The sequence below is a fragment of the Pezoporus occidentalis genome, unplaced genomic scaffold (genome assembly GCF_034315485.1).
Source record: "Pezoporus occidentalis ecotype Australia unplaced genomic scaffold, CSIRO_AGI_Poc_V1 ctg350, whole genome shotgun sequence".
NCBI lineage: Eukaryota > Metazoa > Chordata > Aves > Psittaciformes > Psittacidae > Pezoporus > Pezoporus occidentalis.
Genome location: NW_026915484.1, coordinates 19,821 through 38,902, shown reverse-complemented (window position 1 = coordinate 38,902; position 19,082 = coordinate 19,821). Strand labels below are relative to the sequence as shown.

The following is a 19,082-nucleotide window of genomic DNA, read 5'->3' as shown; positions in this document are numbered from 1 at the left end:
GCTCACAGGCTCATGGGATTGCTTGTGAAAACTCAGGAGAGCAAAGATTACAAACAGAAAAAGGTTGAAACCCCCAAATACAACCATTTCTAACCACCTCTGCTTGACTTGTAGGCATCAAATTGAAGCCATTCCGCACAGCAACCACTTTGTGTGTCCCTGATCCCGTCTTTAATGATGCACATCATCACTCTTTGTTGGTTCCTGCTGATGTCCCAGTCCAGAGGCTTCTGGTCAATGCATTTACGGCACCAGGAGTGACTGGAGGAGGAATCCAGTTTGAAGTCTGGTGCAGGTACAGAATAACATCCTATTCTTTCAGCAATACAGAGAGAGACATATATGGTATTGAAAAATCTCTAGTTTGGGGATGGATATGCAATAATATGTGAAGAAATGGTGAGCTCATCAACGTTTGGTGATGGATATCTGCATTTAAGATTGCACTGAAGACATGTGAGCCTTTTTCCCCACACCCAGGAGTGCTAATTGCTCTTCTTACAACTTCTGTAAAGAATGTGTGCTCTTAGTTTGCTTTGTTCCACTTTGTTATCAGGATAGGGATCTAGAAGTCATCTTTAAATGCTTGGCACATCTAAACTTTACTTAATAGCACCCTGGCAGTATAATTTCATTGTTTCAGGTTGGGGTTTTATTCCCTAATACAAGTTACTGATTACAAAAAAAAACACTATAAGTTTGGAATCATAGAATAGAATCAAGTAGGAAATCAAATAAAATAGAATCCCAGACTGGGTTGAGTTGGAAGGGACCTTAAAGCCCATCCAGTTGCAACCCCCTGCCATGGGCAAGGACACCTTCCACTAGACAAGCCCCTGTGTCCAACCTGGCCTTGAGCACTGCCAGGGATGGGGCAGCCACAGCTTCTCTGGGCACCCTGTGCCAGCGCCTCAGCACCCTCCCAGGGAAGAGCTTCTGCCTAAGAGCTCAGCTCAGTCTCCCCTTGGGCAGGTTAAAGCCATTCTCCCTAATTTACTGTTTCATTTTGTGCAAAAGCATTTACTTGAGCTATCCCTTAGCCATCAGGAGCCCATGTTTGAAGACACTCAAAGGTGACTCGTATGCAGTTGTGACAGAAATGATGATCATTTTGTCATCCTCAAAACACCATGATTGATGCTGCTTTTTTTATGTCTTACCAGGTATTATTACCCAAATGTCAGAGACCAGGTGGTTGCCAAAGGAACCTTGCCTTTGTCGCGGCTCTGTGCCATGGTCACTATGCAGCATAGAGAAGAAATAGGTATACAGACTTTTAATCTTCCATTGGTTCCCCGGACTGATTCCTCAGAGGGATTTCATCTGAGGTCTTCAGGTAAGGAAGACTTTTGGGTTTTCACCCTATGTGATAAAACCAGGCTCACTAGAGCTAAGCCTGGGGTTGGCATCCCAATGTTTGAGGGACAGTGTGCTAGAGAGCTCCCTCAGTCTGCTCTCTTGGTGGAGGTAAAGGATGGTGATCAGCAGCAAAGACACAAAGGTTGTTGATGTATTAGAAACTAGAAAAGCATCTGAATCTGCCCTCTTCTGGTTTAAAGCACATCCCAAAAAAAACCTGTGCCAGGGTCTCACCACCCCCACAGTAAAGACCTTTTTCCTTATATCCAATCTAAACTTCCCCTGTTTCAGTTTGAACCCATCACCCCTTGTCCTGTCACTCCAGTCCCTGATGAAGAGTCCCTCTCCAGCATCCTTGTAGCCCCCTTCAGACACTGGAAGCTGCTCTGAGGTCTCCACACAGCTTCTCTTCTCCAGGCACAACAGCCCCAGTGTTCTCAGCCTGGCTCCATACAGGAGCTGCACCAGTCCCTGCTCATCCTTGTGGCCTCCTGTAGAATTGCTCCAACAGCTCCATGTCCTTATGTCCACCAGAACTGCTGTAAAGTGGGGTTTCCCTAGAGAGGTGCTGCTCACATTCTGGGGATGCAGCCCAGGACATAGTTGGCTTTCTTTTTTTGCATTAATAGAGTAAGTTCTGTATTGGGAGGTACAACTGAGCCTTGATTATATTGGGTGTAACTATCAAAAGCTGACCATTTCCTTTCTTTCTTTCATTTCAAACAGGCTTGCTGGATGTGAGCGTGCAATACCAGCGATCCGTGAGGACAGCAGCAGGAGGAACTGCTCGAGCTGTTTCTCTTGCTGTACAGATACACAGAGCAGCTGGTTTGCAAGCAGCAGCGAGGTAAAGCCTGAGTCAAAAAGGAAGGTTTTTTTTCTCCTAAAATAGCTTTATCAGGAGGCAGCAGGCTGAGACATTAGATAAGAATAAATTGGAATTGGCCAACTTCCCCTCTGCAGAGTCTGGGACTCAAACTGGTTTCTCATCAGAAGTGAAAATAGCTTTATAAAGATCATTAGTGGTTATTTTTGTCCCTGAAGCTGCAGTAAAATGTGATAGCACTTGTTCTGCAGAAGGATGGAGATTGGAAGGGCACATTTTTCTATACCAAAGGCTGATATAAAACTGACAGATACAAAGTGATACCTATTTGGGCACTGGATCTGGGTGTTACTGATGTAAGAGCTAGCTGAGATTGGTTTCCTTGAATTTCACTGTGGAAACATCAGTAAATTATCTAGTAAATGAAACATGTTCCATTTCACCAGAAGGCTGCTGCTCTAAGTGCATGGTATGACCTGAACTGAGTTCCAGTAGGGGATTTTCAAGAATTAAGAAAGAGCTAGAAGAGAGGGAGTTAACTCCATAAGAGATGAGTGGCTCCTGTCATTCTAGAGCAGTGTTCACTGGCCCTTTCTATATATGTTGCTGAGCTCCTGATCCATCTTAATTCCAGTAGGCTGGTTGAGGATCACTAGCATATGGTGCTTGGAGCAGTAAAGAAAGTGGAAGATGCTGCAAGGGCTGGAGCAGCTCTGCTCTGGAGCCAGGCTGAAAGAGCTGGGCTGGGGCAGCCTGGAGAAGAGAAGGCTCCTGAAGGGGAGACCTGAGAGCAGCTCCAGTGCCTGAAGGGGCTGCAGGAAAGCTGGAGAGGGGCTTGGGACAAGGGCCTGTAGGGACAGGCCAAGGGGAATGGCTTGAACCTGCCCGAGGGGAGACTGAGCTGAGCTCTTAGGCAGAAGCTCTTCCCTGGGAGGGTGCTGAGGCGCTGGCACAGGGTGCCCAGAGAAGCTGTGGCTGCCCCATCCCTGGCAGTGTTCAAGGCCAGGTTGGACAGAGGGGCTTGGAGCAACCTGCTCCAGTGGAAGGTGTCCCTGCCTGTGGCAAGGGTTGGAGCTGGATGAGCTTCAAGGTCCCTTCCAACCCAAACCAGTCTGGGATTCTGTGACCTGAGAAATACCTCTGTCTGTGTTACTTGTAAATAATTCCATCTGCTGATTTCACCTCCTTTTGCTTGGCAGTACTGCTCTCTAAAAATAATTTGGCTTTGCCTTTGCATCTTTCTAAAGCAAGTTCTCCTACAGTTACCCTACAGCTTTTTCTGCAGAGGGGATATGTTTAAAGATGCTCACTACTTTCTCAACCACTTTGGTCTCAGATCCTGACAGTGATAAGAACTCAGCCACCAGTGATGAACCTTGTGATAGCTACTCTCACCATTTAATATCTGTTTCTAGGATGATCAGATGACAAAAAAAATGGTAAAAGATAATATACAGTGAGAATCCACATGTGTTTTGACTTCAGATATCCACTGGTTTGTCCCATGTCTTCACCATAAAGTCTTGCAACTTTTGCTTTAATTCTGTCGATTCCTAGATTCCTTGCACATTATACTCATTCCCTTTCTTCTCTTTATATCCTAAATCAAGAGCTGTGGCGCAAAAGAACCCTTCCCTCCAGCACTGTGCAGGTGTTGGAGTCAATGCTTATGTCTCTGTGCACCTCTCCTTCCTACCTGAGGCAGAGAGACGCCACACACGAGCTGTGGCTTGTTCCTTCTGCCCTGTGTTTGAGCATCACGTGGAGATTCCCTGTAACCTCATCATTCAGAAGAGCAGTGGAGAAGCCTCTTGTCTAGGGGAGCTCTTGCAGTCTGCTGATATCACCTTCTCTATCTATCATCAGAGCACCAGGTCAGGTAAGGAGAACCTTAGTTTGATTGCAAGGACTGAATGTTGTTGCACACTCAAAGAATCATAGAATGGTTTGGGTTGAAAGGGACCTTAAAGCTCATCCAGTTCCAGCCCCCTGCCAGGATCTTTAAGGTCCCTTCCAACACAAATCATTCTATGTTTCTATAGATAGTCTCTATTCCAAACTAAAATAAGGCGACTGGATCACACTTTCCAATACCTAAAGGGGTCTTACAAGAAATTTGTATAAGATCCTGTAGGGCCAGGCCAAGGGGAATGGCTTTAACCTGCCAGAGGGGAGATTGAGATGAGCTCTTAGGCAGAAGCTCTTCCCTGTGAGGGTGCTGAGGCACTGGCACAGGGTGCCCAGAGAAGCTGTGGCTGCCCCATCCCTGGCAGTGTTCAAGGCCAGGTTGGACACAGGGGCTTGGAGCAAGCTGCTCTAGTAGAAGGGGTCCCTGCCCATGGCAGGGGTTGGAACTGGAGGAGCTTTAAGGTCCCTTCAACCCAAACCACTCTGGGATTCTATGATGGAAGTATTCCCTTAATGTTTCTCCAGTTTCAGTGGTGCTGCAGCATGTCCTGAATGTGCCAACAGACAAGTTTTGTTGATACCCCTGTTTCTCACTGATTTTGGTCTGATATGTTCTGAGCAATTTATGTTGGCATTTGTCCTTTCCTCATGGGTTAAAAGTGTTTCCAGAATGGCAGCTGAGGGTTTGCTGTTGAGGCAATACTTTAAATCTTGTCTTACAGTTTGATGCATTTGCACAACTATTTCTTTTCCAGCCACTGACAGATTGGCACCTCGGACATCAAGAGATTCTCTTCTTGGGACAGTCACAATTCCAACCAGGGACCTGCTGAGAAGAAGATCAGGTAACACAGCAGTGTTACAATGCTGACACTGCGTAAACGCTACTATAATTCCTTAAAACAATTTTCATTCCCATTTTGGGTGTTCTTGTGGGTTTGTTTGGTTTTTAGAGTTCTTTCAGACATTGCACATGTTGTCTTTAAAAATCCTGTGTTAGAAAGTTTACATAAAAGTTGTTGTTTGAAGATCTGGTTTTAGGGTGTATGATGTATAGTAGCTGAATCACAGAACCCCAGACTAGTTTGGGTTGAAGGGACCTTAAAGCTCCTCCAGTTCCAACCCCTGCCACAGGCAGGGACCCCTTCCACTAGAGCAGCTTGCTCCAAGCCCCTGTGTCCAGCCTGGCCTTGAACACTGCCAGGGATGGGGCAGCCACAGCTTCTCTGGGCACCCTGTGCCAGCGCCTCAGCACCCTCACAGGGAAGAGCTTCTGCCTAAGAGCTCATCTCAGTCTCCCCTTGGGCAGGTTAAAGCCATTCCCCTTGGCCTGGCCCTACAGGCCCTTGTCCCAAGCCCCTCTCCAGCTTTCCTGCAGCCCCTTTAGGCACTGGAGCTGCTCTCAGGTCTCCCCTTCAGGAGCCTTCTCTTCTCCAGGCTGCCCCAGCCCAGCTCTCTCAGCCTGGCTCTATAGGAGAATGAATATTATGAAGCTACCATGAAGAAATTTAACTCCATCCCAGCTAAACCCAGCCCAATGCCTTATTTCTTTATTCTGTGCTGTTTATTTTCTACCTCAAGATGAACAGTCCAAGAGTTGTAGTGTTCAGTGGAGGACTAGTAATTGCTTTTCAGATGTCCAAGCTGGAAACAGAGGGTTTAGATCAGTTAGGAAGCAGCAGGAGTAATATTTTTAAACAAAATTTAAAATAGCTTCTCTGTGTAGTGTTAGTTTGTGATGATTATGTTTGTAATAATGACATTTTCATTACTGCCTTGGTTAGTTCTGCTTTAGTTTCAGTGCAGTCATTGTTTTCTTCAACACGAAATTTGGGGTCTATTTTTAGTGGTAAGTAGAGGAGGAAAGCAATGAAAATATCTCATTTTGTAGCTGGAGATTCATGGGATATAGTTTCATTGCAAACTGAGTATCATTAATGAAATAGAGAGGAAAATGCCTTTGGGATCACAACTACTGCTGAGCTTTTCTGAGGTCTAACAGCTTGCTGCTGTTTCAGGTTAGAATTTACTGGCCAAATTCCATATTTCACAAGAAATAAACAGCTCAAGGACTGGTCCATGACCAGAGAGTGGAAAACCCTTTACTGATGCTTTCCAAAAGGCTGGATAAGTCTAATTCTGATCTCTTTTTCCTGAAGGTATTTCAGGCTGGTACCCAGTTACCCTGCCTGAAGATGTCATGCCTCCTCACTGCACAAGCATCATGCAGGCCATTGTGGGAGGACTGGAACTCTCTGTCACCTTTGCTCATCAGGATGACAGGGAGCGTGTTTTGGAAGCTGCTAAGCTCTTGGGATGGAACAGTGAGGAGATCCATAAGGATAGCACAGATGACAGTGATGAGTGGGAGCAGAGTGCCCAGCCAGTGACTGTGACCATCTCAACCCCAAGAGTATGGCTGCCCATCCACTGCTTGCTGCTTGCAGGCCAGACACACCTAAATGAAAGCACTTATTGCTACCTCAGGTATAAACTGTATAACCAAGAAGCCACTTGGACTGTGCTTAAAAGGCCAAAACTGAGTGATGACACCAAGAACGTTACAATAAACTTCAAGAAACCAAACAGGGTGGTGCTCAGAAGGAGCCATGGGCTGCATTGGTTCCTCAGAGAGGAGAAATTAGAAATCCAGGTGTGGTGGGCATATGGAAAAGAAAATGATGTGGAAAGACCACTTGATACAGATCGTCTCATTGGATCTGCCTATGTTGACCTTGCAGCACTGGCAGAAAGGTCGAGGAAAACAATAAGTGTCAGTGGTAAGTTCCAAAGAACATTGTCATGTTTCATCCCTCTTTATTGATGTTTTAGTTCCATTAATTCTCTAAGCACTTCAAGAAAAACATGTTCAGTTTTGGTTTGTCCTGTCTGCACCACAGAATGATAGAATGGTTTGGGTTGGAATGGACCTTAAAGCTCCTCCACTTCCAACCCCTGCCATGGGCAGGGACACCTTCCACTAGAGCAGGTTACTCCGAGCCCCATTCAGCCTGGCCTTGAACACTACTAGGGATGGGGGTCTCCTTTAATGAACTCTAGGAAGTTTTCCAAGATCTCTTTGTCCTTTGGCTTGCTTAGCTGGTTCTTTGTGGATTCTCTTGCAGGGGTTTATCCATTGTTCAGATGCAATGCTGCAAACCTAGCAGGAGCTGCTCTACGTGTTCACATCGTCCTTTCTACCACTTCTGCTCTGCCCAGCAGACTTCACTATGCTGAGGAATACAGCAGCAGTGAAGATGAAGGCACAGGGACGGCACCTGCTCTGAGCCAACAGGTCTGTGAAGATCAGAGTCACAAACTGGATGGTGTAAGTTCAGAAATCACCAATGGCAAACCACAAGAAGAAGAAGATGATGTGATGTTACTGGAAAACACAGTTGCTGTCAATATTCTTGTGGAAAGAGCAATGCATCTGAGTTTAAAAGGTAACATCACCACCTCCAAAGGTATATTTCCCTTTTTATTTCCTGGGATCCGTTCAGACCAGGTATGGCTGAATGGACCAAGTTAAAAACTAATCCTCAGACTTACTGCAGCACAGTGAAGGGATGTGATGGGTTTGAACTTGGATTCATAGTGCTGCATCCCCAAGAGCATTGATTGCATCGTGTAAAGTACAGGAGAAGCAGGAGGTTAAACTGTTCAGCCTTTATTAATAAAATGATGCTGCAAGGGCTGGAGCAGCTCTGCTCTGGAGCCAGGCTGAGAGAGCTGGGCTGGGGCAGCCTGGAGAAGAGAAGGCTCCTGAAGAGGAGCCCTTAGAGCAGCTCCAGTGCCTAAAGGGGCTGCAGGAAAGCTGGGGAGGGGCTTGGGACAAGGGCCTGTAGGGCCAGGCCAAGGGGAATGGCTTTAAGCTGCCAGAGGGGAGACTGAGCTGAGCTCTTAGGCAGAAGCTCTTCCCTGTGAGGGTGCTGAGGCGCTGGCACAGGGTGCCCAGAGAAGCTGTGGCTGCCCCATCCCTGGCAGTGTTCAAGGCCAGGTTGGACATGGGGGCTTGGAGCAAGCTGCTCTAGTGGAAGGTGTCCCTGCTCGTGGCAGGGGTTGGAGCTGGAGGAGCTTTAAGGTCCCTTCCAACCCAAACTATTCTATGGTCCTAAGAAAATCCAAATTATAAATAATGCAGTGGTCACTGTTGCAGATGACAGCTGAATTCTGAAATGAAGCTTTGTGTGGATAACTTCACCCGCAGGCACTCATATGTCCAAGGCTCTTCCCAATTTGCATTCCTAGTGTGTAATCAATGTGTAAAGCTGCACTGCTTGTGCTATCTGGAGACTGCCAGACACAGCAGTGAGGAAGGGCAGCATAAGAGCAGAGCAGTCTGAGCTCAGCCAGGCTTGACACACTGCTTCTTGCTCTGCAGAGCAGGAGTTACAGTTGTGAGGCTCATCACTTTGCTGAGGGGCACCAAAGAATTGGTTTTTGCTTTTAAATTATGCTAAATGTATTAAAATATTCCATCCTAGGAGGATGTTTGGTTCTGGATGTTCAGTGATGTGACGCACTTGGTGAATTTGCAGGGGTTTGAAGCCTTTTGGTTTTCCCCTCAATTTGCTCTCTGGGGATTAATCTCTTCGTTAAAGATGACTTAAACCCTTTAATATATCAGGTGCTCTCCCCTTCACCTTGAGCACCACCAGCACTGCATGACTCAACCATTTTAGGTCTGCTCAGCAGTTGGAGTGATCTGATCTTGTTTGGGCCATTGCACACTGCCTAAATACAAACAGGAATAAGGAACTGACCTGAGGTGAGGTGACTGGAAATGTCTCTTAAGATTAATTGTTTCACAGTCCAGGTGATAACACAGGAAAGGAACACTCAGCAGCTTAATGTGTGAGAAGGTCACAGAATTGCAGAGTGGTTTGTGTTGGGAGGGACCTTAAAGCACCTCCAGCTCCAACCCCTGCCACGGGCAGGGACCCCTTCCATAGAGCAGCTTGCTCCAAGCCCCTGTGTCCAACCTGGCCTTGAACACTGCCAGGGATGGGGCAGCCACAGCTTCTCTGGCACCCTGTGCCAGCGCCTCAGCACCCTCCCAGGGAAGAGCTTCTGCCTAAGAGCTCAGCTCAGTCTCCCCTCGGGCAGGTTCAAGCCATTCCCCTTGGCCTGGCCCTACAGGCCCTTGTCCCAAGCCCCTCTCCAGCTTTCCTGCAGCCCCTTCAGGCACTGGAGCTGCTCTCAGGTCTCCCCTTCAGGAGCCTTCTCTTCTCCAGGCTCACCCAGCCCAGCTCTCTCAGCCTGGCTCCAGAGCAGAGCTGCTCCAGCTCTTGCAGCATCTCCATGGACTCCTCTGTTGGAGCCTTGATCTGACAGCTCCATGTCCTTCTTGGGATTAAGTCAACTATTAAGTCAAAATGCTTTTTGTAACACTGGGTATTTTCTGTTTATGCAGCTAGGATTGCCCAGTTCTATGGCCCATCATGAAGGACAGATCAAGCACTGGAATAGGGTCTTGTGGATTGGGGTTTTATTCCTTTGCTTTGTTTCTGACTCCTCAGATGATCAAGTGGTTTTCCCATTTCTCCCTTGAATATTCCAGTTTCTGCTCTGTAAAAGGTTCATGCAAGGTTTGCTCCCATTGTAAATACAAAGTATTTTCAGCTCCATCAATGGAAAGCAGTGTTTCCTGTATGGTGGGTCTCTTTGTGTAATTATATGCTTTTAATTCTGAACTTAGGTATTTATTTTAAATGTTAATAACAAATCTGTATTTAATTCTGTATGATTTTAGGGAGTCCTTTGACAGAACGTGAAGTGACAGCCCCCAGTAGCTGCGTCTCATTTGCTGTTGCTGGTGCAGATGCTCCAGTAACCACTTCTATAGTGGACAATACAGACTCACCAGTCTGGGACTTTCAGCAAGAAGCAAGGTAAGTGCTGTGGGCTCGCACAGACATGTTTTGGATGTGACAGCCAGGCTAGGTGTGAAAAGGACATAGCCATTAGGAGTGCCTTCTACTTACTGACCTGTATTCTCAGCTAAAAATGCTTGTGCCCATGTTTTACAATCACCACATTTCCATATTGAGCAAAAAGCTGTTTGAGAATGCTTGGTCTTCAAGTTAACAGGAGGAAGGACAGAGCTTCCAGAGCAGAGCTGCTCCAGCCCTTGCAGCATCTCCTCACCCAACACCTCCAAGTCCTTCCCCTCAGGCTGCTCCATCCAGTCTCCCCCCTGTGTTTGTTCTGATGATTACTTCAACTCAGGGGCAGGACCTTGGCCTTGGCCTTGTTGAACTCCATGAGGTTCACACAGTCCCACCTCTCCAGCCTGTCCAGGTCCCTCTGGATCCCATCCCTTCCCTCCACTGTCACTGCACCACAGAGCTTGGTGTCATCAGCAAATGTGCTGAGGGTGCTGGATCCCACTGTCCACGACACCAACAAAGATGTTGAACAGTGCTTGTCCCAATGACTGTTGTATTTTGGCTTAAGCCTTTGGGTGTCTCAGTGCATTTCCACCCATCTGCAGTTTCCCTGTCTAGAGGAAGATGCTGCTAGTTGCTGCAGGACTCATGGGAAGGTTAAGTTAGACCTGATCCAATTTCCCAGCTTTTTCTGTGTGTTTTACTCTGTTTCATGCTTAGAAATTGTGCCCTGGTTTGGGAGCAGAGGTCTAAGTTTGGGTTCACCTACTGAAACTTCATATGTTGGGAAGTTAGGTTTCTGATTCTGCCTCCTCTGCAGGCACCTCCACATGGTGAGTCACTTGACCTGTATTAAAGACCCAGCTCTGGACAAAATTCCCTAAGGATACCTGCTTCTTGCCAGTGACTGCCAAAATAGTGTAGGAATCATAGCTCAGACTTAGGTATCTGAGCCTAAATTCTAGCAGATGAATTCACCTTCCTAGGGAGCCCCATCAGATCAAGTTACACATGGTAATACTCAGTACTGACCCTGTCTTTGTGGTCTTGTGCCTTCTCCTGTGTTCCTACACCAGATTTTAAACTAGTTCCAAAGCAGGAGGCAAAGGCATTTTCTAAACAAGGTGGAACAAATCTGTTACAGGCAGCAAGAAGCACAGTGAATTCATTTTGACACCCACAAATATATAGCAGTGCCTGCAGAGGAGTGGGATATTCTACCAGAATGCTGAGGTGGATTTTGGCATTAGGGAATTTATACTATAAAGATTAATTCATGAAAGCCACTGGGAGCTGGAGTTCAAGTGTTTTGTTGCAGGGTCTGCTTATGCTCAGAGTCAATTCTGAATTGCTTCAGGCAACGTAAAAGCTGTTCTATGTTTGACACTGCATTTTCAGTTGGTTTCTTTCCACAAATCAACTTCAAACGTTGCAGCTTTGCTGTCACCCTATGATTGAGTCATGAGTAAACTGAGTTTCCATTTCCCCATGGGTTTATTGTCCTAGCTTTTAAATTTACAAGAGTGAGAAGAGGGAAATACTTCTTGAATAAGCAAAAGCCCAAGCCATGTAAAAATAGTTATGCTTTTGAGGGCTCAATAGTTTGCGGGTTTGTTGTATTCCATTCTCCTCCATCAGCCCAGAAAGAAACTGGTTTCTCTGGATAGATACAATGGGGTTGAAACTTCAGAGGCGTTTTACTGGGCTTGTCCTTTTTCCTGCTTTGTATCAAATGAGTTTTGTGCTTAACAGGTTATCCAAAGAGCTTCTGCTGGATCCACAGCAAACCTTGGTCTTCAAAGTGTGGCATAAAGCAGGTACAGTTTGTAGTGCAGTGTAGAGAGAAGTGTCCTCTCTGCACCCCTGACTTGTATTTCATAGAATCATGGAACGGTTTCCCCTCCCTGAGCTGCTGCTCACACTCTGGGGGTGCAGCCCAGCACACAGGGGGGTTCTGGGCTCAAGCACACACTGAAGCTGGGTCATGGGAAGCTTCTCCTCACCCAACACCCCAAGTCCTTCTCAGGCTGCTCCATCTGGTCTCACCCAGCCTGGGTCTGTGCTGGGGCTTGCCCTGACGTAAGGGCAGGACTTTGCCCTTGGCCTGGTTGAACTCTATGAGGTTCCCATGGTCCCTTCTCTCTGACCTGTCCAGGTCCCTCTGGGTCCCATCTCTTCCCTCCAGCATGTCGACTCCTGTACAGTCCCTTTCCCTGTGAAGTCTAAACATATTTCTGGGGCTGTACAACTGATGTTTAGCATTCCTGAAGATGTTTTGTTTGCATGCAGTTCAAATTCATACACAGGTTTTGTTGTCCTTCCCCAGAGACTGAGCAAGTGATAGGGTTTGCATCAGTGGACCTGTCTCCTCTCCTCTCTGGCTTCCAGCTCGTGTGTGGGTGGTACAATATCACAGACTTCAGTGGACAGTGCCGAGGGCAGATCAAAGTAGCAGTCTCCCCTCTTCAAAAGTTAAGTCATCTCAAAGAAGAAAGACAGGCAAGGATGTGGAGCCAGCCACCGAGTTCTGCAGTATGTGCTTCACTTTCCTCCCACTGCATATCTGATCAGATTCCTCATAATCAGCACTGACTTGGACTGTAGTGATGGGACAAAGGGTAATGGGCTAAAACTTAAGCAGAGGAAGTTTAGATGGGATACAAGGAAGAAGTTCTTTACTGTGAGGGTGCTGAGGCACTGGAATGGGTTGCCCAAGGAAGTTGTGAATGCTCCATCCCTGGTGGTGTTCAAGGCCAGGTTGGACAGAGCCTTGGGTGCCGTGGTTTAGTGTGAGGTGTCCCTGCCCATGGCAGCGGGGTTGGAACTGGATGATCCTAAGGTCCTTTCCAACCCAAACTATTTTATGACTCTGTGATTCTGTGATTCTCTGACTTTGTGCTGATGAGCAAATAGCAAAAGCACTGTCATGGATCAGTCTGTGTAAACCTTAGGAAACACTTCCTTAAGGATTCTGCTGTGTGTTGCCATGGTCGCTGCAGACCAACACTGCTTAGAGCACTCATTCAACCCTAGGTCATGAGCATCTCCAAAGGCTTCACTCCCTTGTCATTTCTTGGGTATTTGTGGTGTTCTTTTTTATTGTTAGGGGAATATTCTGTGGGTTTGGATGTCTGTGAGCCTGGCATTGTTCTGTTTGCTGCTTTGGGTTGCAACTGATGCCCCAAACACTATAAATTCATCCTTTCACTGGTTAGGAAATGTCTAATTTAGTAAAAATCCTTGGGTTTGGGAAGACTTGCCATTTCTTGTGGGATTGTCTTATTCTCTAGCCTTTCCAGTCGCACTGGGGAGTGATGCACAGATGTAATGGAGCATCTACACCCTATTTACCATCAGTTTACTCCCCAGTGGTGTGGATGGAATTACCAATAATTCTGAAATGAGAGTGTTGTGAAGTGGTGCTTTGGCTCAGTGCTGGGAAATCCTTTGGAATTTCAAAGCTATTTAGAAACCTCAGGTTTTAGAATCATAGAATAGTTAGGGTTGGAAAGGACCTTAATATCATCCAGTTCCAACCCCCCTGCCATGGGCAGGGACACCTCACACTAAACCATGGCACCCAAGGCCTTGTCCAACCTGGTCTTGAACACTGCCAGGGATGGAGCATTCACAACCTCCCTGGGCAACCCATTCCAGTGCCTCACCACCCTAATAGGAAAGAATTTCCTCCTTATATCCAATCTAAACTTCCCCTGTTTAAGTTTTAACCCGTTACCCCTTGTCCTGTCACTACAGTCCCTAATGAAGAGTCCCTCCCCAGCATCCTCATAGGCCCCCTTTTTGTTTGATACCTCAAGAAGATACTGCTTTTTTTCCCTATTTTCTTGCTGTGGAAGACTCATGCACAATGTTCCTCTTTATTCTAGGTGAAGGCCAACATTCCAAAGTTCCCCAGTAATGCTACAAGCATTTCCAAGCAGATGACTACCTTGTCAAAGGAAGTCAGTGCTCCGACTCGAGAGCGGTAAGTGCACTGGCTATCCAACAGTTTGATTACTTTAAGAGCTCAATAATCAACCTATCTGAAGCCTGTTGGCTTAGTGAAAAAACACCAAACCCTGCCAAAGGTTTTTCCTTGTGTTTAGGCTTAAAGATTACACCAAATTCCCTTTACCAGTGTGAGGGTGGCCCAGGAGATTGCCCGAGAGAGGTTCCTGTGGACTAAACCCAGATGTGCATTTTACTTCTCATTAATATTTGCCAGTTTCTTTCCTTTACACCCTTCAGTGTAAGGATTCACACTGTGCCATTGCTGAAACTGTCAGGTGCTTCTTCCAGGCCTTCAGCATAAAACCACAGAATCACAGAATGGTTTGGGTCTGAAAAGGAAAATGCACAATAACTGATTAAGAGCTGTCAGTGTAGTTTACAGCAGGATCAGATTCCAGGTTTAAATCAGGTATATATTTAGGAGAATAATATTTATTATCTCCAGAAATATAGGACTGAAAGAGACTTTCTGAGTCATTCTATCCCTTTCCCACTGTCAAAACCAGTCATAAATGGAGTGACAGGGACACCTTCCACTAGACCAGGTTGCTCCAGACTCATTCCTGTCCCTACAGGCCCTTGTCCCAAGCCCCTCTCCAGCTTTCCTGCAGCCCCTTCAGGCACTGGAGCTGCTCTCAGGTCTCCCCTTCAGGAGCCTTCTCTTCTCCAGGCTCACCCAGCCCAGCTCTCTCAGCCTGGCTCCAGAGCAGAGCTGCTCCAGCCCTCGCAGCATCTCCATGGCCTCCTCTGGCCTCGCTCCAGCAGCTCCACGTCCCTCTTGTGCTGCTGCCCCAGAGCTGGATCAGGACTGCAGGGGGGTCTCCCCTTCATGCAGCAGAGGGGCAGGATCCCCTCCCTGAGCTGCTGCTCACGCTCTGGGGCTGCATTTCACTGATGTTGGATACCCCCAGCTCTCAGACTTCTCACAATTAGAGGTTTTACCCTATTTTCTGTTACCCATAGGCCTGTTTCTCACCGACCCGTTCCCTCTGGGGCACACACTCCTCGGCACAGAGAGCACATGCGGAACGTGCGCAGGTTCCATGAATCCCTGCAGCAAGCAGAAGGGAATGCCCAACGGGCAGCGAAGATGGACTCGTTGTCACTGTCCTCACGTGCTTCTCTTCTCACTGCTCTCAGGTAAAGCAGATCTGCTACCAACGTGGTGAGCAAAGCAGCAGGTTTGCAAAGCCCCTCTCCAGGTTTCCTGCAGCCCATCTAGGCACTGGGAGCTGCTCTAACATCTCTCTAGAGCCTTTTCTTCTCCAGGGTGAACAAGCCAAATATCACTAAGTATATTTCAAATAGATACTAAAATCAGTAATGTCCTTAGATCTTAATAAAGTAGAAATCCTCTGTCAATTAATATTCTTGTCTTTATGACTTCAGTTGGAAAATCATCTCAAATGCAACTCCTTAAGTTTAAAGCAAGCTCTTTTCTGTGTCTTCCAGCCTAAGTTTCATACCTAATTGGGCACTTGCTCCTGAGTGTTAATCCTGTCAACCTCAGCACTTGCCTGCTGGTCTCTTTTTCAGTAATAACCTTTAATCTCATATTTCATATTTACATGCTATTGTCTAGAATGATACAAATGGAACCACTCTGTCACAAGCTTTCTTTTTTGCCTCTTACCCAGTTTCTTCCCTCTGCTTACAGAAAAAACTTGAGTGAGCTGGATGAGGTGCAAAGGTACTTCAATCAGAAGCTGACCAAGTCTTTTCCTGACTTCAGTTATGGGAACACATCCAGACCAAGTCATGAAGAGCAGGAGAGTGATCATCGGGGTTCAGTGAGCAGAGAAGTGGATCCCAATGGATGCCATCTTTTAGAAAGATCTAGTCAGTTGGTGTCTCAGGTCAGCAGCCTCATCAGTGGTAAGTTGTCACCTGGTTTAGAGTTTGTTGTCAGAAGCTGCCTTAAAGGATCTGCAAATATTCTATTGAGGACCATTTCTTTGTGTTGGTGATCAGTGCGTGTTGGTCCAGAGGGAGAAAGGCTTGTAGAGACTTCCAAACCCCTCTCACAAATGACAATGTTGAACTGAAACATTGAGAAAGAAGATTCAGTGGGAGTTAAGGCCCTCTCCATAGAGCCTGAACTCCACTGGAATTTCAGTGTCTGTTCAGTGGGAAAAGGGAGATCTGTGGAAAAGTGATCATCACAGAGATGCTGTGAGGGCTGGAGCAGCTCTGCTCTGGAGCCAGGCTGAGAGAGCTGGGCTGGGTGAGCCTGGAGAAGAGAAGGCTCCTGAAGGGGAGACCTGAGAGCAGCTCCAGTGCCTGAAGGGGCTGCAGGAAAGCTGGAGAGGGGCTTGGGACAAGGGCCTGTAGGGACAGGCCAAGGGGAATGGCTTTAACCTGCCCGAGGGGAGACTGAGCTGAGCTCTTAGGCAGAAGCTCTTCCCTGGGAGGGTGCTGAGGCGCTGGCACAGGGTGCCCAGGGAAGCTGAGGCTGCCCCATCCCTGGCAGTGTTCAAGGCCAGGTTGGACACGGGCTTGGAGCAAGCTGCTCCAGTGGAAGGGGTCCTTGCCTGTGGCAGGGGTTGGAACTGGAGGAGCTTTAAGGTCCCTTCAACCCAAACCAGTCTGTATTATCTAAGAAATTGCTAAGATCTGCTAACTAGGAACCAAAAATAGGTGATTGTGGCTTTTTAAGGAATGTCAAATCCCCAGAGGTTTCCAGGATTGCAAAGAGGTTTTTTAATGTTTAGGTTACTGTTGCAGTCACATTTTTCCAGGACCTGTGTTAGGAGCACAGGCACCTCCTTCTTCTCAGGCATTTACAATTTTACCACCACATCTGAGCATCAGTCATAGAATCATAGAATGATAGAGTAGTTTGTATTGGAAGGGACCTTAAAGCTCATCCACTTCCAGCCCCTGCCATGGGAAGGGACACCTTCCACTAGAGCAGCTTGCTCCAAGCCCCTGTGTCCAACCTGGACTTGGAAGGAGGGAATTTCTGTTTTTCAAATATTGAATTAACAATTGTCTGTCATTTGATTCAAGTTGTTAAATTGAGCAGAAAGGTTGAGAATATCAGTAGCAACTGTGTCTTCTGGGCATAAAACTAGGGAAGCTGTGAGAGGAAGAGCTGGTAAGATTATCCACCTTTCCTGTCTAGATTATTCCTCTTCTCTTCCTATGTGGTCTGAGCTGTCCAGTCTGGTTTCAGCCACTCCAAGCAATAGGTGTTTTTTCCATTGGCTTTAGGTGTCCTCTGTATCAGAGTATTTTCACTGTCCAGTTTTTTCCTGTACATGGATTTGGGTATTTCCAGTTATTTTCCTGTAATTTAATCCTGAACATTTCCTTTTCCCTTCAGATTTCTGCCCTTCTCTGGGCCTTGTCAGTGATAGAGAGCAGAATGTGATCTCATCAGCAGAGTGTCTGACAAAGCAGTGCACATTTAGCTCAAACCCATTCTTACATACAGGATTTTCTGCAGAAAGCCCAAATAAATCACATAAAAAGTGAATCATGGCTCGGTGCATTTACTGATGCTGTTTTCTGTTCATCAGACTTACAGACTATAACTAAAACCACCAAAGAATCATCTCATGTGCATCAAGACAGCAGCAGAAAGCTGGGTGTTACACGTGTCCCGGGCCAGAAGGATGATGAAGCTGGACCTGAAGTGTGTCAAGGCCAACTTGAGTTGGACTCCTCCAGCATTGGCAGTGATACACAAGAGCCGTGCTCTTTTGGGAGACCTGTGTTTGACAGACACATGTTGCATGAGCTTCTAGACCAAGCTGTCCCTGATGAGGAGCATCCTTTGCCAAGGGGCTCTGTCCAAGAGCATGAAGGTGCTTTTGCTGTCCAACCACACAGTGAAGAAGAGTATGAAGAAGATGTTATAGAACCACGAACTCTCAATGATATAACAACCATGACAGACAAAACCAGTCCCTGGTCCAGTGTGCTGTCTGATGGGGAGCAGGGGGCTGAGCTGCAGTCCATAGACTTGAGGCCTGAAGAACAACACTCAGTGGACACTGATTGTTTCCAAATAGGAAACAGCAGACAGAGCAGCACCTTCTCTGGCATGCTCCAAGGTGACAACCAAAGCTTGCTCACCACCTTTAGCTCGTGCTTTAGCCTCCATGCAGATGGGAGCAGTACTTGGGCAGCAGCAGAAGGAATTCAGAGCTTGAATAGAGGCACAGAAGCAACAGAGAAGGAGCTGTTTCACCCTGCTCACTTATCAGAGCTGCATCAAACAGCCAATGGGTCTTTAGAAGGTGGAACCTGTAACTGGGATAAAGCATTGAATGCTAAACCTCTAGATCAAAATGTAGAGTTTCCAGCAGCCTCCACAGAACAACTGCCATTTCCAGGAGATGTTGGCTTGACCAACCCAGAAAACACAGCAAGAAAGGAAGAGGAGGAAAAGGGGGAGATTGTAAATGAAGATCATCAAGACAAGGAAGAAAGTGGTTCTGGTGAGAGCTGTATTAAGAGTGTGTCAGCCCAAGCAGGCTCGGAAGGAAACAGTGAGAGCTTTTCTGATGACAGTAGTGAAGACCCACTGGAAGAGTCAGAAAAGGCTGTCAAACCCAAGATTGTTTTGTATCCTTTTCTTACACACACATTGCATTCAAGGAGAAATACACTGTGGGGAGCTCTTCCCTGGGAAGTGAGACTTGGTGACCTGGGAAGGTGTCAGAAGACCCTGTTACGTTGTGTTTCACACCATGTAGTGATGGCAGCGTTCAAGGCTGGGTTGGACAGGGCTTGGAGCAACCTGCTCTAGTGGAAGGTGTCCCTGTATATAGCAGGGGGTTGGAACTGGATGAGCTTTAAGGTCCTTTCCAGTCCAAACCATTCCATGATACTATGGCTTCCTTGCAATTTGTCACCAATATCCATGCGAGGTATTTCATTTTGGGTAGTGTCAGCCTGTCTTCTTCCATTTCTTGCCCATGTTTTTTCCCCATGGATTACAGCTCTTGTGTTTCTTCTGTATTCATGTAGTTTGTTCTGCTCTTTCCCACATTTCTTGCCCAGATCCCAGATCTCCCATTCCGTTTCACTAAGTTGTGTTGGGATTTCTGCAGGATGAAGCACTCTACACGTATGTGAGG

The 19,082-nt window shown here is 46.9% G+C and overlaps 1 protein-coding gene across 1 annotated transcript in view; it reads left to right on the top strand.

The window, feature by feature from the left end:
- The window catches only part of C2CD3 (C2 domain containing 3 centriole elongation regulator), a 52,663-nt gene that overhangs the window by 21,148 nt on the left and 12,433 nt on the right, over positions 1 to 19,082 (top strand). The window contains 14 exon segments of the mRNA XM_062630422.1: positions 115 to 295; positions 1,164 to 1,336; positions 2,086 to 2,206; positions 3,796 to 4,064; positions 4,849 to 4,938; positions 6,253 to 6,873; positions 7,219 to 7,539; positions 9,849 to 9,987; positions 11,737 to 11,801; positions 12,311 to 12,516; positions 13,872 to 13,969; positions 14,959 to 15,135; positions 15,653 to 15,870; positions 17,517 to 18,567. Of these exon segments, the coding sequence (XP_062486406.1) occupies positions 115 to 295; positions 1,164 to 1,336; positions 2,086 to 2,206; positions 3,796 to 4,064; positions 4,849 to 4,938; positions 6,253 to 6,873; positions 7,219 to 7,539; positions 9,849 to 9,987; positions 11,737 to 11,801; positions 12,311 to 12,516; positions 13,872 to 13,969; positions 14,959 to 15,135; positions 15,653 to 15,870; positions 17,517 to 18,567 (3,730 nt within the window).